This window comes from Piliocolobus tephrosceles, chromosome 6 (genome assembly GCF_002776525.5).
Source record: "Piliocolobus tephrosceles isolate RC106 chromosome 6, ASM277652v3, whole genome shotgun sequence".
In the NCBI taxonomy this organism is placed as follows: domain Eukaryota; kingdom Metazoa; phylum Chordata; class Mammalia; order Primates; family Cercopithecidae; genus Piliocolobus; species Piliocolobus tephrosceles.
Window position 1 is genome coordinate 151390991 of NC_045439.1, and position 23749 is coordinate 151414739.

The 23749-nt window shown below is 38.0% G+C and overlaps 1 protein-coding gene and 1 pseudogene across 2 annotated transcripts in view; one reads left to right on the forward strand and one right to left on the reverse strand.

Moving 5' to 3' along the window:
* Nucleotides 1–11973: 11973 nt before the first annotated feature.
* On the forward strand, nucleotides 11974–13555 carry LOC111554627 (annotated as a pseudogene).
* A 7881-nt stretch (nucleotides 13556–21436) lies between these two features.
* C6H15orf41 (chromosome 6 C15orf41 homolog) overlaps nucleotides 21437–23749 on the reverse strand; it is a 230905-nt gene continuing 228592 nt past the window's right edge. For both annotated transcript variants that reach the window (XM_023230243.2, XM_023230241.2), the window contains exons 11-12: nucleotides 22053–22218; nucleotides 21437–21637 (exon numbers count right to left, since the gene is read on the reverse strand). In XM_023230243.2, the coding sequence (XP_023086011.1) occupies nucleotides 22089–22218 (130 nt within the window). In that variant the 3' untranslated portion in view covers nucleotides 21437–21637; nucleotides 22053–22088. The remainder of the gene's footprint in view (nucleotides 21638–22052; nucleotides 22219–23749) is intronic.

Consider the following 23749-nt stretch of genomic DNA (forward strand, 5'->3'; position numbering starts at 1 on the left):
GCGGAGGTTGCAGAGAGCTGAGATCACGCCACTGCACTCCAGCCTGGGCCACAGAGTGCGACTCCATCTCAAAAAAAAAGAAAAAAAATTCTATGTTCTTGGATTATGTAATATATTCTGAACTTTCAAGCCAAATATAATGGCAAGGCCAGCTTCTTTCACTACACTCTCTTCTTAGGTCTTTATATATGCACGACTTCCAGGATCATATATCCAGGACAGTCCCCCTTCCCTGTGACCTCCAGATTTACTATTTGACTATCAGTTTGACACCTGCATTTGGTTGTATGGCAGTAGGCATCTCAAACTTACTATATCCAACACAGAACTCTAGATTTCTACTCTACTTGTTCTTCACCACTGTCACAAGCCCCAGGTCTTCCTCAGCTCTGTGAATGGAGCCACCATCTAACCACAAGATCAAGTAAAAAACCTAGAAGTCATTCTTGAGTGCTGTTTTCTTCTCACTTTTCCTCCTCCTTGCCTCCCTCGATCTATCCAAAAGTCCTCCAGGTTCTACCTCCAAAATACATTCTATATCTATTCACTTTTACTAACCTAGGCCAAGCTACCATCATTTCCTGCCTGATCTCTCTTTTTATTCTTTTAACTTGATTTTTTTACTGTGGTAAAATATACAGACAATCCCCAATTTATGAAGGTTCTACTTATGATGTTTTTACTTTGCAATGGTTCAAAAGCAATAGGCATTCAGTAGAAACCATACTTCAAGTATCCATACAGCCCTTCTGAACATTTTATTATAAAATAAGCTACGTGTTAGATGATTTTGCCCAACTGTTGGCTAATGTAAGTGTTCTGAGCATGTTTAAGGTAGGCTAGGCTAAGCTATGTTGTTCAGCAGGTTAGGTATATAAAATACATTTCAAGGCCGGGCGCAGTGGCTCATAACCCCAGAACTTTGGGAGGCCAAAGTGGGCAGATCACAAGGTCAAGAGATCGAGACCATCCTGGCCAACATGCTGAAACCCTATCTCTACTAAAAAATACAAAAATTAGCTGGGCACGGTGGCACTGCCTGTAGTCCCAGCTAGTTGGGAGGCTGAGGCAGGAGAATCGCTTGAACCCGAGAGGTGGGGGTTGCAGTGAGTCAAGATTGTGCCACTGCACTCCAGTCTGGCAATGGAGTGAGACTGCATCTCAAAAAAACAAAAAATGCATTTCAACTTACAATATTTATTTTTCTTTCTTTTTCTTTCTTTTTTTAGATCGGCTCTGGTGCCTGCCTGGGCTCAAGTGATCCTCTCACATCAGACTTTCAAGTAGTTGAAACCACAGGTGTGTGCCACTATGCATGGCGAATTTTTTAACTTTCTGTAGAAACAGGGTCTCATCATGTTGCCCAGGCTGGTCTCAAACTCCTGGGCTCAAGCAATCCTCTGCCTTGGCTTCCCAATGTGTCGGGATTACAGGCATGAGCCACCGTGCCCAGTCTCTGTCACATCTATTGTCTTTTCTTCACCGCATTTATCACTATTTAACATTGACATGCTTATTCATTGGTTGGCTAATTTATAGTCTGTCTTCCTATTTTAGTATCTGCCACCATAGCACTACCAGCGGGTCTAACAATTCCAAAGTCAGTTGGTTTCTTATTTTTACTCTCCTGTGGTGTAGTATATTAATCTTCTAAACATAATAGACATTTGCAAAATGGCACATCACACTTCAACTATAGTATGCTCTCTGTGATTGTGGTGCCTAGTACATTACTGCCAGGTTGAGACTAGACATCTGAAAAATGAGTATGTCCCTTGGAAGTACTTAAGACATAGCAGATCAATATATTTGGACGGCCATGTCAAAATCAGGGTGTAATTTGTATTAAATGAGTGTGGACACTCATAGATGCTACCTATAGATCCTTGCTGTTATTGATCACATACTGCTGTTAGGGGAAAAAATTGTGCACACACCCTTACACTCTGTGCATTTATTTACAAATTATTTATACATTGTTAGTGTTTACTTACAAATATTGGAAAATATTGGTAAAATTAGTAAAATATATTAAATATTAATAAAATTAAGTTTTTATCTTTTCAGATTAAAAAGCAAATACAGGTTCCAATATACTTTTTCTACATATACTCTGGGATAAATGCTCCCCACTCTTGAGTCCACTGGCCTAATCACAGACCAAGAAGCATGTCAAGAGCAAAGCTGTCTTCACTGTCATTGATCAATCTTCTGTCAATATACTTTGTGGAGGTATAGATCTCGTTCAGCTGCCTATACAACAGAATGACAGTTGTCTCCCTCTCCTTAAAATGCAGGGAGAACACTTGATGGTCTCTGGTATGGCCTACTCGTTTTTTGTTGAGTGAAGTTATTAATGTTCTAGCCTTAACTTTCCTTCAGACCCTTCTGGTGGATATAATCTTCTGCCTTTTTTCCTTTTCCTTTCTTTTTTTTTAATAATCAAAGGAGTCTTTGTGTTCCAGTATGACACTAGGCAAAGTTTTTATACAGCCCATCAGGAATTCATATATGATCTCACTGGACAATATTCAACTCATACTTCATCACATCATGTAATTTATGTGAAGAAATGTAAACAACTAAGGCTTTCAGAATAAGAATGTTTTATATTTAGCAAAGTAGTTGAAAGAGACATATATGATAATTTTGCCCATTGTTTATACATTTATTCTAATGAACATGATTAGTTTATTTAATAAATAGAATTGTATAAAGTCATCTTTTCATTGAATTTAAGCATACTGTGTATATAATGTCAGTTGCTAAGGTTTGGTGAAAGTTGAGGTGTTTGGGGGTGCTTGGGATAATAAGGTTTTTGCTCAATGAATTGATTTTCCAGTTACGTTCTTTTCAAAACTAAGAGAGAAAAAATATATTCTTCCCCTCAAAGCATCTGAATTACCACTCTGGGATCAGATAGTCTGAATAGTTTCCACCAAATTGAAAATTTTCTGTTTCCATGAGCTTTGTAAAAGAGTCTTCCTATTTTAAGAGGAGAAAGAGGAAAAAGCAAAGTTGTCTGTATGGGAGGCCAGGTCTATTCTTGGCTTTGTCACTAATTACTGTGTGGCCTCCTGCAGGTCACTTTATCTCTCTGGTGTGATTGTTTTCTTATCTATTGAATGGACGCAGTAATTCCTGTTCTCCCTCACACTTTTAGGAAGTGCTTTAACTCTGCAGGGATATGCATGGAAATGACTATATAAGTAAAGAAATGTTGCCATAAAAGCTGTTCACACGTAAAATATTACTATACACATGAGTTTCACATTTAAAAACTGTTTTTTGTTTATTTACTGTGTTTGTTTTATCCCTTTTTGCAAATAACCTTTTTATTTTTAACAGTTTTAGATTTACAGAAAAGCTGTGAACATAAGAGTTCCCATATACCCTGCATCCAGTTTCTCCTATTATCAACATTTTAGATTAGTATCTTATCCTTATTTTTAACAACTAAAATAAATATTATTCTATATGTTCAAGGACTGAAAAATAAATGTGGCATCCCCTGATTCCTTTTCTGTGATCTTAGCTTCCCACTCCCCTACCAGCCCATGGAAAACAATGTATTTGTGGTAAGATGTATCAGTTATGATGTTTTTGGCTCCAAATAACAGAAAGACCTGACCCAACTGGCTTAAGGAGTAAAGAAAATGTATTATCTAAGATGACGGGAGATGTGGAGGTATGAGAGTTCTGGGATTGATGCAGCAACTCAGGGACATCAGGAGAGTCTTGGGCTTCTTCCATTTTAATTAAATTTATTTAATTCGTTAACTTTTTTAGACAGGGTCTGGCGCTGTCACCCAGGTTGGAGTACAGTGGTGCCACGTTGGCTCACTGCAACCTCTGCCTCCAGGGCTGTTGATTCTCCCACTTCAGCCTCCTTGGTAGCTGGGGCCACAGGCGCATGCCACCATGCTCAGTTCATTTTTGTATTATTATTATTTTTTATTTTTATTTTTTGTAGAGACAGGGTTTCCTCCTGTTGCCCTGGCTGGTCTTGAACCCCTGAGCTCAACCAACACTCCTGCCTCAGCCTCCCAAAGTGCTGGGATTACAGGCAGGAGGCACCATGCCAGGCTTCTTTCATTTTTCTGCCTTGTTCTTTTCAGTGAGTTGGCTCTTCTGCAGTCTAGCACTGCTCCTGGTTGCCAGATTTCGGTAGCAGTTCACACATTTAATCCAGAGGCTACCACAATCAGTAGAAAAGAGGTTGTTTCTCCCTTTGTGGTTCTTGATCAGCAAAGAATACCTTTCCCAGAAGCCCTCTGGAAGATTTTCTATTTGCTTTCATCAATTTGCATCATATACCCATGCTACACCAATTAATGGTAAGGAAAGGAGGGCATGTCTGGCTTACAGTAGTCATGACACGTCCCTTGGGGCTGGGATTGGTATTCTTTTCCTTTGAGAAAGCACATGGCTATCTAAGGGACAGGGAATACCTAAACAGAAGTGACCTTGGGGTAGAAAGAAAGTGTGGCAGTGGTGATGAGTGGCTGCTGGGTAAGCATTAACAAAAGCAACTTCAACAGATATTATTAAACTTGCATAATAATGGTGAGTGGAAGAAATTTAAATAATAAGATAACTAATGCATATATTTGCATATTATGGGCCAGGTATTATTCTAAGAAAGTGGATTCTGTAATATCATCGAGGTATTTTCTAACTTACTTTAAAGTAACGTAGATTTGGAATTCTGAACGGTTCTTTGGGGCCATTAAAATTTGCAAAGCTGCCTATTTTACAGATCGAGACAATATATGCTGAATAAATATTTGTTGAACTGTACTGAATAACATTTTTTTCTGAAACTTTAAAGCAAGATATATATTTTGCTTCTTCTGCTTGTCTTGAATACAGTTTACTCTTTTACATTTTGGCCCTTAGACCATTTTTCCTTTATTGTTTAACGTACTGAATATACATATTTCAAGTAGAGTTAGTATGAATAAATTAATATAGTTAACATGTTATATATAATGAATTGCATTAAAAAAGCTTAACTTACAACTGTCAGACATTACTAAAATGTGAAGAATTCATTTGAAACTATTAATCATCTATTTTAAAAATTTTACATTTGTTTGACTTTTCGGTGTTTTACTGAGGTATAATTTACAATGAATTCACTCATTTTTGGTGCACAGTATTCTATGATTTTAACACTTTTATATAGTGTGCAACCACCAGAATTAAGAGGGATAAAATTTACAACAGCTTAAAAAGTTCTCAGATACTTCTTTGTAGTCAATTTCTTCCCCTCCACCACATCTCCAACCCCTGGCAGTTATTACTTTGATTTCTGTTCCTACAGTTTTTCCTTTTCCAGAATATTGTATAAATGGAGTCATATATTATATAGCCTTTTGAATCTGGCTTCTTTTACTCAGCGTAAGTCTTTTGAGGTTTGTCCATGTTGGGGTATGCATCTGTAGTTGGTTCTTTTTTATTACTGAGTGGATGTACCACAGTTTGTGTATTCATTCATAAAGTGGTGGACATTTGGTTTGTTTCCAGTTTTTGGCATTTGTGAATAACACTGCTATAAATATTCATGAAGAGGTTTTTGTGAGTATATTTGTCTTTATTTATCTTGGGTAAATGTCTAGGGGAATTGCTGAGTTATAAGGTAACTGTGTATTTAATTTTATAAGAAAATGTCAAGTTGTTTAACCAAGTAGCTATACCATTTTGCATTCCTACCAGCTATGTATGAGAGTTCCAGTTGCTCCACATCTTCCCTCAATATTTGGTAAAGTCAATGTTTAATATAAGCTATTCTAAGAGGTATGTTGTGGTATCACACGGATTTTCATGTGTATTTCACTAATGACTAATGATGCTGAGTATCTTTTTATGTATTTACACAACACATCTCTTCACTGGTGAAATGACTATTCAGAGCTTTTGCCCATTTTTTTTTACTGGGTTATTTGTTTTCTTATTACTGAGTATTCAGAGTTTTTAGTATTCTAGATATGTTTCTATTTTTTTTTTTTTTTTTTTTTTTGAGACAGAGTCTTGCTCTGTTGCCCAGGCTGGAGTGCAGCGGCACAATCTTGGCTTACTGCAAGCTCTGTCTCCTGGGTTCACGGCATTCTCCCACCTCAGCCTCCCAAGTAGCTGGGACTACAGGCACCTGCCACCATGCCTGGCTAATTTTTTTGTATTTTTAGTAGAGATGGGGTTTCACCGTGTTAGCCAGGATGGTCTCGATCTCCTGACCTCGTGATCTGCCTGTCTCAGCCTCCCAAAGTGCTGGGATTACAGGCATTAGCCACGCACCCGGCCCAAGTTTCTATTTTTAAGATTCAAATTTGTATGTTCTAGGTTAGGGGAAATAAAAACATTTTATATTATGATTTCTTGAAGATTGCTTACATGCAGGTTAAGCTAAAATGCCTTTCTAAAACTCAAAAGGCCATGATAATTTTAAAATAAATTTTTCTCTAATATCCTGAAAAAAATGTTAAGCAACAATAACATTAAGGCTTTCTAAAATACTACAATTATGAGCTGTAATAATATTCATTACATAATATTTCATTATGAATATAAATATTCATATTTATTTCTATCCTGAAGGTTTGCAGCATGATTACTACTTATCATAGAAAATTAAGCTATAGAATAATGTTCATTAAGTTTTCCTTATTGTTTATTATAACATTGCTATAATGCCAGATGAACCTGACCCCAACCCCCATCCCCTAAAAAAACAAGAGTTGTCAATGAGCCAATGGGATAATGTCATATTAATTAAATAGAATATTAAGTCAATACTCTGGTTTTTCTGTTATACAATATTTGGAAACTTTATTAGTTGAGATAAGCCAGGCTGATGCTATGGTAATAATTCCCAAATCTCAATGCTTAACACATAAAGGTTTATTTCTTGCTGTTTTTAAAAGGACTCCTGTAGCATGGTGGTGGTGGTATGTAGGTTGCTGTATTTAGTTTCTCTGTGCTCCAGGATGATGGAGATTTCCACTTCTGGAACTTTGGTTGAGTGTTAGGCAAGGGAAGAGAAAGAATGAAGAATCTTGCAGTGTTTCTCGTTGTCTCCCAGACACATACAGGTCTCATCCACTCACATTTCATGAGCCAGAATTTGTAATGTGGCCCCAAGGGGGCTGGAAAGTGTGTAGTCTCTTGTACATTCTGGAAGTTGAGGAGAACTGAATATCGGTGAGCACTAACAATGTTTACCACATTTTCTAAAATAGCGTAAAAGATAAATTATAATAACATTATGTAAATTAGAGGAACATTTTGAGATAGTTTTACTACTTACTGGCTAGGAAATCTTGGACAAGCTACCTAACCTCTCTGAGCTTCAGTGACCCCACCTGGAAAAGGGGTAATAGCAATAGCTAACACTTATCAAGTGTTTATAAGGTGTCAGGTTCTGTTATGAATACTCTACCTATATTAAATGCATTAATCTTTATAATTCACACACAAGAGGTACTTATTATCTCCATTGTTACATATGAGACAACTGGGGCACAAGGACTCAAAGCAACTAGCGTCACCCAGACATCATGTGAGAGCTGGATCTGTGATTGAAGCCCAGGTATCTGGTACCAGTGCTCCTCGACTCCATGACTAGGCTTTACCTCTTCTTTGATAGCTAATCACACCCATTTGAATGAGATGTGTATTAAGTACTTAACTTGCCATTGCAACATTTTAGATGTGCTGGCAAAATAGAAAGCCGGCTAACATATTCAACTGAATGATTCAGTAAACATGGTGTTCTTTTATGGAGGTGGGGAGTAGGGAGGGAAAAGGAAAGGGTCATCTCAAAATTATTGTATATGTGGCCAAGGGTTTCTGTCCACAGTCCTCTATGGGGGCCTTTTACTCTCTATAACTCATTTTAAAATTCTGACCTCAATACTAATAATGATGCCTTTGAAGACTTCAGTTCTGACACAGGCACTTGACAGATTTTCACAGAATCCTACTATAGACTGAATTTGATGAGGATGCTCCATAATAAATTACTTGGGTCCGTCTTCTCTCCAAGGGAAGTTAACTTCCATCACAGCACTCTTAAGAGTTTCAGATTTCATAGAAATCAGTGTTTCTGGATATGTCTGAGCAATCAGTGACTTTGTTAGACATTTCAGCTGGATCTCTCCCATCATGCAGTATAAGAAATTATACCAAGGGCTTTATTCTAGAAAGCCACGAGATTCCCTTGTCAGTAGGAAATGCTTTTGGGTGCGATTAACAGAATACCTAATAAATAATAATTGAAACGAGAGGAGTTTCTTTTTCTCACATAGCAAGGAGACTGAGGGTTGGCAATGCTGACATGCGCTCAGTGGCTCTAGTGGTTTCTTATCCTTTTCCTCAGTGTCTTGATGGCCACTGCAGCTATAACCATCCCATCCTTACATCAAAAGGAAGGGGATGACAGTAAAAGGAAGAAAAGCTTTCTATGAAACTTCACAAGAGGTGTCACAGTCACAACGGGATCGCATGCTCGTCATTGACCCAGTTCACCTGTGCTGTGAAGATGCTGAGCATCTTCCTCCAAACTCCTGATTAAAATGCATTCTGCTAGACAGGATAAAGGAGTGTGTGTGCATATGTATGTGTGTAAATGGTTTGTGTGGACAATAAATTGTAGATGAAATATCGTGTAGATACACATCCTTTCTCGTAGGCATCTGGGAACAGATAACTCCCTAACTGGGTTTTCATCATGAGGGCCTATTAGCTGCTCTGGAACTGACCTGAGCCCTCGGAAAGTGGCAATATTGACTTCCAGCTCTAGAAGATGAGGGCCAATCAGGCTGTCTCTATGAGCCTCCAATTTCAGCACATGGGGGGTTATGGTTCCCACAGCAGTCAAGAAGCCCTTCCTCATCACATCTCCAACAAGAAGCCCTTCCTCATCACATCTCCGCATCACATCTCCAAGAATGAATGAACTGATTATTTTGGCAACTCTGTAATTCGACTTCACTGCATTGTAAACCCAGATCGATTTTAGGTAATAATCAGATCAAGCCATTTCAGGACAGTTGTGTCAAGCTTAATGTTTTTAACAAGATAGGGTGCCAGGTTGAATCTGATGCAAATTAACTTGAAATTTTCAAATTCAGTTAACAAAAGAGTCCGGATTATCTTTATACCACAAAGTCTACCATGCTAAATGGGTCCATTGCAAAGTTATTCTTGAGGACTGTAACTTTTGTTCTGCTGAACTTTTATTATTTGTGAGTTAAAAAAGGTAATTTTTTTTCCTCTCTAATTCCCCCTTTCATAATTTATGCAACACATTTGCAATAGAAGGAGCTATTGAGGGCACCGCGTTGAGGACAGTGTTACAGCACACACCACCAGTTTTCTTTCAGATGTTCTTATCCACCCATTGAGGTTGGAAGTTTGGAGAGTGCATCTGAAAAGCCTACCAATATGCCTCAACTTGGTATCCCTGTCTTTTAGTGTTCCATGAGATATTACCAACAAGCTATGAAAAGACAATCTCTGAGTGCTGAATATAGGTTGGTTTGGGCAATTTACTTACAAAAAAATAAAATTAATTTTATTAATTTTATTACAGAGTCTTGCTCTGTTGCCCAGGCTGGAGTGCAGTGACGTGATCTCGGCTTGCTGCAACCTCTGCCTCCCGGCTTCAAGTGATTCTCATGCCTCAGCCTCCCAAGTAGCTGGGACTACAGGCGCATACCACCACACCCAGCTAATATTTTTATTTTTAGTAGAGATGCCGTTTCACCACATTGGCCAGGCTGGTCTCGAACTCCTGAACTCAAGTGATCTGCCCACCTCAGCCTCCCAAAGTGCTGGGATTATAGGCGTGAGCCAGGGTGTCCAGTTGCAGTTTGTACTACAATTTAATATTTGTGATTGGTGAAAACACATTTTAATGTTTGTTTTAAAAATATTTTTTAATTTTTCAGATAGCATATATTACGGAGGGAGAAATCATTCTCTTCAGTGTAAGTATTCTTTCAAGTTTTTTTTTTTTAATGTTGTAAAGTAAATAAATAAGCAACTTCTACAAGAAGCAAAACAATGTTAAGTCCTCTGTAAGCAACAAAAGACCACTTATCTAACTGGCAGCTTAGTTAACTGGAACTTAAATGGGAAGCTCAGTTCATTGTTTGCAGAATGTTCTGAAGCCCCCAGGTGAGAGAAGCCACATTTTTCGACACCTGGCACTTTTGTAATAGTGTTTTCAGCTGCGTAGGAGAGCTGATTCGGCATCTGCCTCCAACATCACTGGCCTGTTTTGGGAGAGGAGCATCAGCACTTGGTTCAATTGTTTAGAAATTATACAGCTTGCCTGTGACCTAAGGAGGATTACGTTTAGGAGTGGGGCACTTTCGAAAATCATGTCTTTTAAAAAGCCACCCCAAAAAGTGTCACAGTCATCAATCAGAGGAAGAATCCAGGAACAAACTAGTGATTTCCCCAAATTCCTTTTGCTTTGCCTTTTTGTTTTTTCAAAGATCAAATTCAAATAACATTTTATGCTTTCTTTCACTGAAAGGAATGGCCTGAAGAAGGTATTTCACAACTAAGAATTAACAATGGCCTGAAGGTATTTCTTCAATCCTCTTAAAGAAAGCTTTTATATTATGACAAACCTGTGCACCTTTAGGGGGCTCATCTTGTGCACGGTGGATTTGAGCCGTCAGTCAGATGTGAAATTCCTGGCTGGTTCCTGTGCTGTGCTGCTGCTGAAGCTGTATTTATGGCAAAGGCTTCAGTCACTATCAAAAGAAACATGGGCTCACGGTCTCTGAGCTTCTCCTCCAAGCAGAGGAATGTTAAACCAGACATCAGTCTGCGAAAACAATCAACTAAACACATGCCCACTCTCAAAGGAGGATCTTGTTCTGCCTGTCTCTTAAGTTTTGGAAAATGGCTTTTCCTAAATGAGCTTTAGAAAAGCAGTAATAAGCCAAGCTACACACCTTATAGTGATTTTTATATTAACACACAAAACACAAATTTTTAATGCTGTGTATCATTCAAGTAGAATCTTCAATGGGTGTAGTAATATAATTATAATTATATTATTCAGCACATGGGGGGTTATAGTTGTAACACATAATACAACTATAATATATGATACCAGTTTTATTAGAGCTATGCTTTATGACGTATTAGGCACTAATCTTATTTAACCCTCATAATAGTCCTGTGTGATAGGCATAATTTCAATTTTACAAATGAAGAAACTGAAACTTTTAGAGAGTTTGATTATATCTAGGCGCAGAGGTGGGGATTCCAGACTATCGTCAAAGCTTGTGTCTTAGCCACTAAGTTCTACTGCCTACAGTTCTAGAATACTATATACTGGTCATTCTCGGTAATGATCAGTAGATGTTCATGAATTACTGTTGGTTTAAATATTACCTTATCCTTACAGGAAGAGAAGATGGTAAACATAATATCTGTGGGGGTTTTTTTTTTTCCGGTGGAAGAAAAGTCAATATATAAATTGACCAAAGGAAAAAATTGTCTTCAGTCCTTCCAAATTCATTCTTAGTGGCACATCCTTAGGCTCATGGCAATGTATAGAAAATGTCTGTCATCAAACGTTAAGGATTTTAGGATAGTAAAGTACTAATAAAATGAAAACCGTTTCTGTCAAAATGCCCAGCTGATTTCCACCATAGAGATCTGGGCAGGACCAAAACAGTAAGGTTCAGAATGTACATTAAAAATATACCAGGACCCTTTACTTTGTAAATGGTCAACATAACTTACGGGATTGGAAATTCCTTGGAATAAAATATTAACCCTATGAAGGAAAGGGCAGTGGACAGGAAATTAGGAGGTGCAGATTCTGGTCCTGCCTCCTATTAGATAGCTATGTGGCCTTGGACAAGTCACCTACCCTCTCCATATTTCAATGTTCCCATCTGTAAACTGAAGCCTCTGGTGCCTTCTAATCATTCAAATTCTGAGTCAATGAGGCGGATCCTTTGGCTCGGGCACCTGAGATTCCTTTCCCAGAGTGCTCTGCGCCGTGAAAAAGCGACTTCCGGGTTCTGGGGGCATTTTGTGTTGGTTGGAGCTGGAGTAACAAGATGGCGTCTTCGGCAGAGTGACAGGACCGGAGCCGGCTGCAGCGGTACCGCGCCCCAGCTCACCGCGCCCCTTTTCCAGCCCCGACGTCGCCGCGAAAGCAAGGCAGCAGCGGCTGCCCAGAAACAGGTGGCCCAGCCTGGTAACCGCTAGGAGCCCTTCACAAACTGCGGCCTGGCAAACAACCAACCGAAAAACAAAAAAAATGTGACTGAGCAGCGGCATCAGGTTCCTTTCGCCGGCATCTGGGCCCTGGACGCCAGGAAAGGCCTCCTTGTTCCGCTTCCTGCCGCCTTCCACGGTAGGCTTGGCCCAGCCTCCATCTTCGTCTCTCAGGACGGCTAGCAGCAGCGGCTCCAAGGCAGGATTCATTGTCGGAAGGAAATGTAAACTGGTATGGGAGATCTGTTCTGGCTCCTTCGGAGACATCTATCTGGCGATCAGCATCATTAAGGGTGAAGAAGTGGCAGTGAAGCTAGGATCTCACAATGCCAGGCATCCCCAGTTGCTGTACAAGACCAGGCTCTATAAGATTCTTCAAGGTGGGGTTGGCATCCGCCACATAACGGTGGTATGGTCAGGAAAAAGACTATAATGTACTAGTCATGGATTTTCTGGGACCTAGCCTTGAAGACCAATTTCTGTTCAAGACGGTTCACAATGAAAACTGTACTTATATTAGCTGACCAGATGATCAGTAGAATTGAACATGTGCACGCAAAGAATTTTATACACAGAGCCATTAAACCAGATAACTTCCTAATGGGTATTGGGCGTCACTGTAGTAAGTTATTCCTTATTGATTTTGGTTTGGCCAAAAAGTACAGAGACAACAGAACAAGGCAACACACGCCATACAGAGAAGATAAAAATCTCACTGGCACTGCCCTATATGCTACTATCAGTGCACATCTTGGTATTGAGCAGAGTCACCAGGATGACATGGAATCATTAGGATATGTTTTGATGTATGTTAATAGAACCAGCCTGCCATGGCGACGGCTAAAGGCTGCAACAAAGAAACAAAAATATGAAGAGATTCGTGAAAAGATGTCCACTCCTGCTGAAGTTTTATGTAAGGGGTTTCCTGCAGAATTTGCCATATACTTCAACTATTGTCGTGGGCTACACTTTGAGAAAGCCCCAGATTGCATGTATCTGAAGCAGCTATTCGTTTCAGGACCCTGAGCCATCAATATGACTACACATTTGATTGGACAATGTTAAAGCAGAAAGCAGCACAGCAGGCAGCCTCTTCTACTGGGCAGGGGCAGCAGGCCCAAACCCCAACAGGTAAGCAACCTGACAAAACCAAGAGTAACATGAAAGGTTTCTAAGCATGAATTGAGGAACAGAAGAAGCAGAGCAGATGATCAGAGCAGCATTTGTTTCTCCCCAAATCTAGAAATTTTAGTTCGTATGTACACTAGCCAGTGATCGTGGACAACCATTTACTTGGTGTAAAGAACTTAACTTTACTGTAAACTGGGCAGCATTGGTGATGCTGTATCCTGAGTCGTAGCCACTGTAATTGTGAATATTAGATAGTGAAACACGGTGACTGGTTTTCTAGTGCATTTTTTTCAAGTGAAAAAGTTAACTAAATGGTTGACACACACAAATTGGTGGAGAAATAATGCATATGCCAATTTTTTTTTGTTAAAATCTTTTGTTTTGAACTATACTGCTTTGAGATCTCATCTCAGAAGAATGTCGTGAACAGTCTTCAGCCACTTGTGATGGTTGTAAATGCTCACAACTGTGTATTCTTAGGGCTTTTCCATCTCTCGGGTTTGCAGGTTGTTCACGTAAAACATTGTTAAAATTGTTGGCTTCTTGTTTGCAAACCAGCTGATAGGGTAGCAATCAAAGATTCCAGTGTTTGAGCACATGAAAGACTCTGCCTGCTTACTTGTGCTAGAAATAATAGCATCTAAAGTGAAGACTTAAGAAAAACTTAGTGACTACTAGATTATACTTAGGACTCTGCATTAACTTTATAATGTTCTTAGTAATTTTTTAAAAAAGCTTGCCACAGAAATTTAGTTAACATCTTACAGCTGAACATGTATGTATGTTGCTTAGATAAATATAACCACTGTAAGCATCTATATGATTAGGGATCTTGTTTTTATTTTGAAGTGGGAGCTTTTTTGTTTATAAGTTTATTAAAAACTAAAAACTGTTTCTGTAAGAAAATCAGTTTTTTTAAAAAAAAAATGCCTTTCTGACTCACTATTAAATAATATCTCCCGATTTTTTGATAAAATTCTGAGTCTATGAGTCAAACTCATCTTTGGTAATGGCTTGAAGATCCAATTAGCCTTTCAGGGAATTGTCAAGAAATAAACTGAAAATGTAATTAAATTCTCACATGAGTTTCTCGGCTCATTCTATCCCCCCATTTTGCCATTTTTAACTCCTTTGTCATTGGGAAATATTTTCAAGGATAGTGGGGAAACAAGTAAGATGAAAGTAATTTACCAAAAGACTGAGTTTTACATCATTATGCAATGTGCTCATGGCCACTTTGCCATCTTTCATTGTTCTGCTTTTCTATCATCCTCTGTTAGGTTGCATTGCTATTTTTTCATTTATTGAAAAATTTGGTTTTTAAAAACTGTAACTGAAACCAAGATGGTTTCTTCTATTCAAATTAGTACAAAATATAATACTTTTAGATTTTTACCTAATTTTCCATGTGCAATGATTGTCATTATTTTAGCTGCCAGAATTAATGAACTGATACAATTAAAAGGTTTTGGCAAAAGTTTTTATGGCTTAATGGTAAGTATATTAACAAAATTGTCTTACCATGTAAAGCATACAATTCTTCCCTGTCCTTGAAAATATTTTAACACTTCTTTTTGGGAACATATTTTCAAACCACTATTATGTACAATCACTACCTTATAAAAATGCACTGCACTAAGCTGAAAATTGATACCCAGATGATATAAAGGCTATGAAAGATAAAGGAGGCAGAGTGTGTAACTGACCTTGAATCCCTAGCCTGGTTTGAGTGGGAGAGAAAAACCAAAAAAACCCACCCCCAACCCCGCAAAAAAAGAAAGAAAACAAATCCCCAAAGCTAGAAATGTGTGAAATTTACTAATATAATTTTTTGAATTTCAAGATCTTTATGCAGGGCCAAAATATACAGGTCAAATGTTTTTCATCGATAATATAATTGAACTTGTAGACATTTACTGAAAATAATAATTATCTGTGCCCATCTAGTGTTTATCTTGAGGCTTAAAATCATATTTCTATGATTTTGATGACATATTTAGCTTATCTGTATTATTAGACAGACCTTAGCCATGGACAGACACTTTGCTTGATGTTATAGAACTATCAGAACAAGTTATTGCTTGTTTTATTACTTAGGCCGATGAACAGGTATGCATTCTGTTTCAAATGCTTAGAATTTATTTATACTTGCACTGAACATGAATGGCCCAGAGCAGGAATGGAAAATATGTGGCACGCATGTGATCACTGCCTACTCTAAAAACTAGATCAAAGCCTTAGCTGCTGAGCTGAACTTGGCCTTGGAAATGCTTAATGTCAGTGAATGCAGCCACCATAAGCAAATAGAAAGCTACTTGCTGTCCATAGTCTAGGGTTAAAATATCTTATTAAAAACCTTATAGATTTCCCTCTTTCCTTAATGTGATTTGCTTTTCTAAAATTTCCAAATATTTTGTGTTGTTTTCATTTTGAGGAAGTAATGATTTATTTTTCTTCAAGAAAAGAATCTTTTGTTGCATTAAAAAAATTCCCCACAGCACTTCACATACTTCTAATACACATTAGGGACTCAATAAATACCTGTGTCTTAAATAGTTTTAATGCTGGAAATATAAGACAGAATTATCACCTGGAACCAAAGACCTGGTCTTGGTGATATCTGCACTCTGGGTCTGTTCTCTCCAGCAGCTCATGGAAGGAATCACACAGTAAAGAGCCCCAACAAATTAAGTCTTGGGAAACTGGCAGAAGAAGAAGAAATGTGGAAGTTCCAGTTCTTTTGTGCTACAGGTTTCCAAATTATGAGGAAATATGCCAAATGCCTTTGGCTTTCAAATAATAATATACTCTGAATTAATGACTAACAAGGAAACACCCACTGAGCGGTTCATGGGCAGTGTCTCTCCAAAGGTCAGATCCTACTGGCAAATGGCCAAATAACCCTTCTCTCTTGAGCTGGCCAACCACTTCTATGGCCAGGAAGCACTTTGCCATCAACTTAGCATTATAAAAGGGAACAATTAAAAGTATCATTTGCAGTTAATCTAATAACTCCATTGAATATTCCAAAATCTGTGTGTGAAACAGTTGATCTGGGACCCTGCCGTGACTTGAAGAAAAACTTTTTTTTTAATGGAAATATAAAGATAAGCCATTTCTTTTTAAAGAGAAATAAAGATTTTTAATATTCTCATTTAGCAACATAGTGCATAAACAATAATGTATTAAGATTAACTTTAAGGCACATGCAACAAAAAGTTACGTATATTCCCCCCTTGAAACTAAGTGTGCATCCTAAAACACTCTTGTTGATGAATTTGATTCATTTCACATTTTGGGGAGTTTCTAAATTAATTAATTCTTTAACATCGACACATGATGATTTTCTCTGATTTTGGTAAATACACTCATTTTTCAGATGAAGAAAATGAGAAAGTTAAAGGTTCCAATTATTTGCTAATGCAAGCAAGTGATAACATATTTAATAAAACTCTGTCATTCATCTACTCATTTAACATTTATTGAATACCTGCTGTGTCTGCACCAGAACTCTGTTAGGCATTAGGGACTATAGTGAACAAAGTAAGTGTAGTTTCTACTTTCATGGAGCTTACAGTCTAGTTGGAAATCTTGCATGAAACAAGTATAGAAATAAGTCAACAACTGAGATAAAACAAAAGCAATTAAATAAAGGGTGCTTATAACTTTGTTTACTATGGTTTCCTGCAGAGAAGAAGTGGTTTTACCTTTTTATCTAAATTTTGATTTGTCCTATAAAAGAAATTCAATTCAAAATGTAGAATACAGAAGGTCTACTATAGATCCACTGAATTATTATTCCTGAATGTTATTTCTGAATTTGTGTTTAATGTTAAAACGACAAGGTTTTTTTTTTTTTTTTTTTTTTTGAAAAAAATGTGCTAGTTATTGTAGAAATACCTTTAACCAAGGCAGTTTCCAGGGGAATTAATGACCACTTCAGGTTAATGGTCATTGGATTCATGTTCAGCCCTCAATTAAACTCTGAACTTCAATTGTTATTACTTAATTGACTTGGTTATATTTCACGTCAGCATTTCAATATGACCTTCCTTTTAAAAAGTAAAAATTGCCCTGACATAGTACCATGAGTCTTTAGTTGAGCCTGACATTGTTGCAGCAGTCCACACTATCTTTATATATGGTTGAGCCTAGAATTTGCTTAGCTTTGCTATCACTAGTGTACTTCCCATTATCCTCGCCTATAAAATGAGACAGCTCAGGATAAATCCAAGTGATGAGGGAAAAGGGATGAAAAAATAAATATATCTGTTGCCATGATTATTATTAAGATGCCAAATAAATCCACAGAGATCCTCACCACTTTATCCTAATTGCAGGGAGTTAGACAGTTTTAACGAATACTTTGAGTAATTAAATACTATCAAGGTATGCTTATTTTAAAATGTTCCTATATTATCTTTTCCTTACAAGTGACTCCAAATTGTTAAGTAGATGAAAACTTAAATCTCCTTTACCTATACATTAAACAACAAGAACAAGTTGGATTTATTTAAACAATGAGTTGGATTTTATATAAAGTGAGTATGACACCCAGATCGAACTTTGCTATACTAACTGAAACAAATTAAGGCACCAAATGAGCATTTCCCTTCCCCTGTACTGTGGAAATGTTTTAAAAGTCTTTTTGAAGTACTTTGATCAGGCTTTGAAATCATTTTAGTGGATTACTATTGTATGAAAACTGTAATTTATAGCGCTTGACCTAAGCAGCTCTTTGTCTCACAGCCATATTCAAAACAATAGCAGGAAAGTGAAAAACAGAAGGCGAACCCAAGTTGCTCAGGTTATTATTTAATTCATAATTCCATCTTCCTTGTTTAATCTTTGGAATCCAGGCATGTTCTTAATAAAACAGGTTCAGATGATGTTTACTAAATGTAGGAAGGTTAGTTTAGAGTAGCAAGATTAAATGATCCAAACACATGACCCTTCCATAACCCACGAGTGACTTTACACAGACAGGTTCAGATAGACGCTTCCCATAAATGGTGACGTTGCAGGCAAACTTCTATTGTTTGCCTTTTAGTTTCCTCTCAAGTTAAGTTTGCTTTGTTCCTTAACCCTAATCAAGAATGTGCCTATTGAGATTTTCTCCTCTCATCTTGTCACAAAATAGTTATACTTTGAGACAACTTGCTCCCATCAGATCACACGAAAATGGCAAGCTACCCCCAAGATGAATGAGCTAGGAGTGATTCGTTAAATTATACAGACATTTTGCTATTTTAATCAGCTGAACACCACCACTCAGGCTGAAAGTAGCTATAAAACCTTACTTTTTCTTTCTTTTTTTGCTCCAAATCATTTACTGAAGGCATGAACGTCAAGCCATATTTAACCCTGTAAAATCTTATTATCTTAGTTAAAATTTTACGATCCTTCTGATGCCACATATGTACTTGAGTATTTAGGCATGTGGAGGGTGCTTAAGTTGTTTCTCCCCAAAGAAGTTAGGCCAATTGCTCCCAACTCCCCAACCAGACGTATGCATCAGGACATATTTTCGTCCTGGGATTATGATCTTTTAGAGAGAAAAAGAGCCCAAGAGTAATGAGAAAATGCAGGGTACATGTCCATGTGGAGGGAAACTGGTAAAGGCCAGCGCAGGGGAAGATGACATGGAAAAAGTGAAAAGTGAAGTGAGAAAGCATATGGAAGCAGTAAGGATTTAATGCAGTTGGGACAGCAGGTCTCTAGATGGGAAGAGTTAAAAAGTGGAGGCATCTAAGGCATCTTGGTTCCAAAGAGAAAAGAAAGCAATGGGTGTAGCTCCCCAGTGAGAAGCAAGTGAATTAACTGTTCACTTCAGCATTAATTAGTGTGGCCCACCAGGGACCATTTAGGTAGATTACCTCATCAGGGCTCTAAGCAGTCCCCTGGTGGCCTGCATGAGTTAATGCACCCCCTCAAGACCAACAATTTATCATCTTTTCCAGGGGGAATCAAGCCTTGCAGATAATGAACAGGTACACACACCTACAGTTACAAAAAAATTATTTCCCCTGGAGGTCCAGCTTTCTACTTTAGTTAGACCCCTGAGACTTTCCTTTTCTTTTAGATTTTAGGAGTGTTGTAAAAAGCGGATGTATGCTTCACTAGAAGGCAAAAGAAAAAAAACGATATGCAAATGTTTATGGTTTGTTTTTTTTTTTTTTTGAGGGGGTACGGATGCGAGGTGGGAAGGAGTCTATGCAGTTGCCTTACATATCAGTACTAGATCAGCTTTGCTTTGAGTTGCTCTGTTTCCAGACTTCAAATGGTCTCCTCTGTGTTTGTGAGGGCAGATGCTTGGCAAGTCTGTATATGCCAGGGAGAACGTCATTCAGTTTTACGTTTTACACACGCTCCTGCTTTCTGGCTTTGCATAATTCATTAGCATGGTGTGCAGAATGCACCATAAAACAAGATTTGGCTTTAATGTTAACGTTCTAATGACGACAGCAATAAAAATAAGTTGTCATTCCGTGTCTACTTTCTGGGGCTGATGTTTATATTGTCTAAAGTAAAAAAAACCAAACGAGCAGACAAGGCATAGAGATGGAACACAGACAAGTATTTTTAACAGAAAAAGAAACAAACCAAGGAGACTTTAAGCTTCCAATTGGGGAACATTACTACCTTCTCTCCCATACCCCTCCAATTCAAAAGTAGTATAATAATCACATTAGTTTTTATGTGTGAAAAACTTACATTTGACTAATTAGTAACCTTATTGTGGTGTGTATAGTTTACTGTTGGGTTCTTTTTCACATTTAAGGGCCAGATTTTAAGCCTCATTCATAAAGAGGAGGTAGCACCTTTGCTAGGAACCCAGTACCTTCTCACAACACATTATGTCAGGGCAACAGGGAAAAGAATAAATATAAAATGCAAGTACCTTTTTTATTTTTTAATTTATTTGTTCATGTTCATCATAAATTTGTTTAATGTAAAATAAACAAATCCTTGACAAGGGTTTAACAGGATTTTCAACATCTGTGCAGATAAATATAATTTATTCCTAAAGAAAAAACAGTTAAGAACATGCCAGGAAACCTGCTTTTAACATTTTTGTATAAAGTGTGTGTGTGTGTGTGTGTGTCTGTGTGTGTGTGTGTGTGTGTCTGTGTGTGTGTGTGTGTGTGTGTGTATCCAGGCAATACAGTAGTGGTTTCAAATCATTCTATTTTACTCAGAAGGCTGCAGGATGAATTTTATACTGAAACAGAAGTTTGCCTGATGCTTCTTTAGCATTTCATCTTCTTCCTCTCTCTTTTGATTTAAAGCACCCCACTCAGAGTTAAAATCCACACATGTTTGGACCAGGTTTGTGTTCTTCAAAAGGAAAGGCAGCAGGCATATTTTTCCAAACCTTCTTTGGTAGAAAATGAACAAAGTATAAATGACATATTTAGTCTTTTGAAAAAAATCAAGCAATGTATATAAGTTACAGCTGTCTGCAAAAGTTACATTGTTGTTGTTAGTATTTCCCAAATCATCTATTCAACATTATAAAAATTACGTTTTATAATGTAGCAAATATTTTACTAAATACGTTTTGGGTACATATTAATATTCAACTTCCCAAAAGATAGGTTTATTATTAACTTATTGATGTTTCTCTTTAGACTGAAATCTGATTTGCAGTACATAAAAGTACATGAAAGTGAATAAAGCGAACAAATAGAAAAATCTCCTTTATTTTGCTTATTTAAAAATTGCTCCAGGTTTATTTCTGGCACACTTAGTTCATACAAAGCTAAACATTTCTAATGCTGAACTTATTTGAGTGTTATATAATTACATGGTATAAAATGCATATACTAAGCAGTATACAGAATGTGCCTTTAAAAAACTCTACTCATAAAAATACTAGCTCACGTACATACTGACAACTAGCCATGTTTAAAAATGAACTGTCCTCAATGTTGGGTCATCTCCTCTCGGCCCCCAATCTAAAGGAGTGTGGTTTCCAGGCACAATGGAACTAATACTTTCAAATAAGATAAATCTAAAATATTTGGTGTTCAAAAGACATTATTAAAAGAGGAAATTCTCATCAAGTGTATTTTTGCAGCTTGGCTTACTGTCACAGAAGTCAGGAAGCCGTAAAGATCGAATACAGCAAACACACAGCATGGGCGGGCTGCCATCAAGGTCTTCTGGAGCTCTGCAGGTGAGTGCAAAGGTGGCTTCAGCTTTCCTAGGTTTGTGCTAGATTATTCCATGATGGTAATGCAACGCTGGGTCTCTGTGAGTGCACATGAAGAGAAAGGGAGAGGGAGAGAGAGTGAATGGAGGCTTAGAGGAAAAAAAAATATGAGGGTGATTCGGTAACTGGGAGGAGAATTGAAAAATCACACCTTTCAGTCTTCACATTTTTTCTTTTGTTCAGCATACAAGGAGAAACCATCCGGAAGAAAGAAAGATTATGACTATCTATAAACTAATTGTTTGACAGAGACAGAAATGCTGATAATGAGTGGGTTGTGTCTGTAGTTCTTGGCTGTTCTCATCAGCAAGGGATGAAGGAAAACAGAAACTCTTGATATGTTTGTCTAAAGAGGTAGTGGTGTGACTACGGGCAGCAAGAGTTCAGCTGAAGTTCAGGGCAGATGTTGCCAGGATCTTACAGTGCAGGAAAGTAAAATTGCTTCCGGATTCACCTTTTCCTCCCAGCTTCTCTTCCAGGATCTTCAGGGTCAAGCTATGCTGTGGCATAAGGTGACAATGTTCGTAGGGAAACAGGCTTTGAGCAGGATGCCCCTTTCCCGGTTGCAGTCCAGCTCCTGGATAAATCCATACCAATAGATGACTAAGCCTGGCCCAAATCTGTAAAAACACCAGAAAATAACACACACACACACACGGTATCAACAGAGCTCTTGAAAAAAGTCAGCTTGGGGCACTGACAAGATGACTAAATGACAGGACTGCACAAAATTTTTGTTTTGGTTGCTACCGTTATGACTGAAAATAGCCAAACTTATACCAAAGAGTTCACATAACACACATACTACCTGCTTGGATGGATGTGTTACCTTTCTTTTCAGAAACCTGAAGTATTTCAGATATAGAAACTCCCAATCTTACCCTTCAGTAAGGTGTTATGAGCTTGGGCTGAGTGCAAATAGGGATGAGCTGGGGAACGCCTGTCTTGGGATTTAAGTCTAACATTTAATGGTACTATTTAAAAAAAAAATTAAACTTGCCTAATTGCAACTAAGAAAAATAAAAGTCTGTTTGAAAACAGAATTTTAAAAAATGCAACAACGTATGGTCCTCTTCTGGCTAGAATGTTCTACTCATGCACCCATTGGGCTGGAAGTACTTCCTGTCATCCATGTGACACACTGGGTCCCTTTACCGTCTGCATTACAACTTCTCTAAGTGTGGACATGGCATAAAGTTTGGTCATTGGTACTTATGGAAATGAGGAATAAGGTCATGTAGGCTTGTGACAAAGTATAGACAGCCACGGGCTTAATAAAACCTCAGCATTTCTAAGTTGTGCCTCTGAATTATCTGCAGTTTTGTTAGCAGTGACTGATCCCCGCCAGGCAGACTCAGGAAGTGGCCCTATAGACTACTTCACCCATCAGGAAGTTGAGACCTTTAGGCTGGGTTCATAAAGATGTAATCACTATCAATCACTGCACACAGAGAGATGTTTTGCACATCAGTTTCACATTTTTCCTACCGAGGGCACTTAATTAAAGGGCAGCACTACTTTTGGTGTAGTGTTGCAGGAATTTTACAGTGTAATAATAAATTATGAATGTTGGGTTAGTAAAAGGATGTCTAAAAACAGAACTGCTTTCTGTATTCTAACATTACAGCAGGCTGAACCATGCTAGGCCAAAAAGCTTTTTCCTTCCATGATTTATTATATGCTGTCGTGTACTTGCCAAAACTAACAATACAGGATGGGCTGCGAGATACTGTATGCACAGGAACAAGTTCAATTGGATGTCACGGCCTGGTTTATTTGGGGATTCACATTAGTGGGGTAGCCAAGTTGTATTCAAGATTATTTAAAACTCTGGGAGTCCCCTCTGTGCAGGTACAGAACCATGAGATGGCAATGCATCACTTGATCTTGTTCTAGAAGAAGTAGGAACTGGGTATAATTAGAAGCCTTGGAGCACCAGGCGCACTGAGATTTATCAGCTGCAGATGTTCTCTCCTTCCTCAGCTTCCCCAAAGAAAAGATTCCTTTGAGGTCAGTAGAATTAGGCTACCTGTGCACAGGTGTGTGGGTCCCCAGGCTCAAATGCATACAAGACGAAGCTCACACCTGCAGAAGAACTTGCTTCCATTTAACCGAGGGTTCCTTAGTAACTTTTAATCACAAACACTTGTC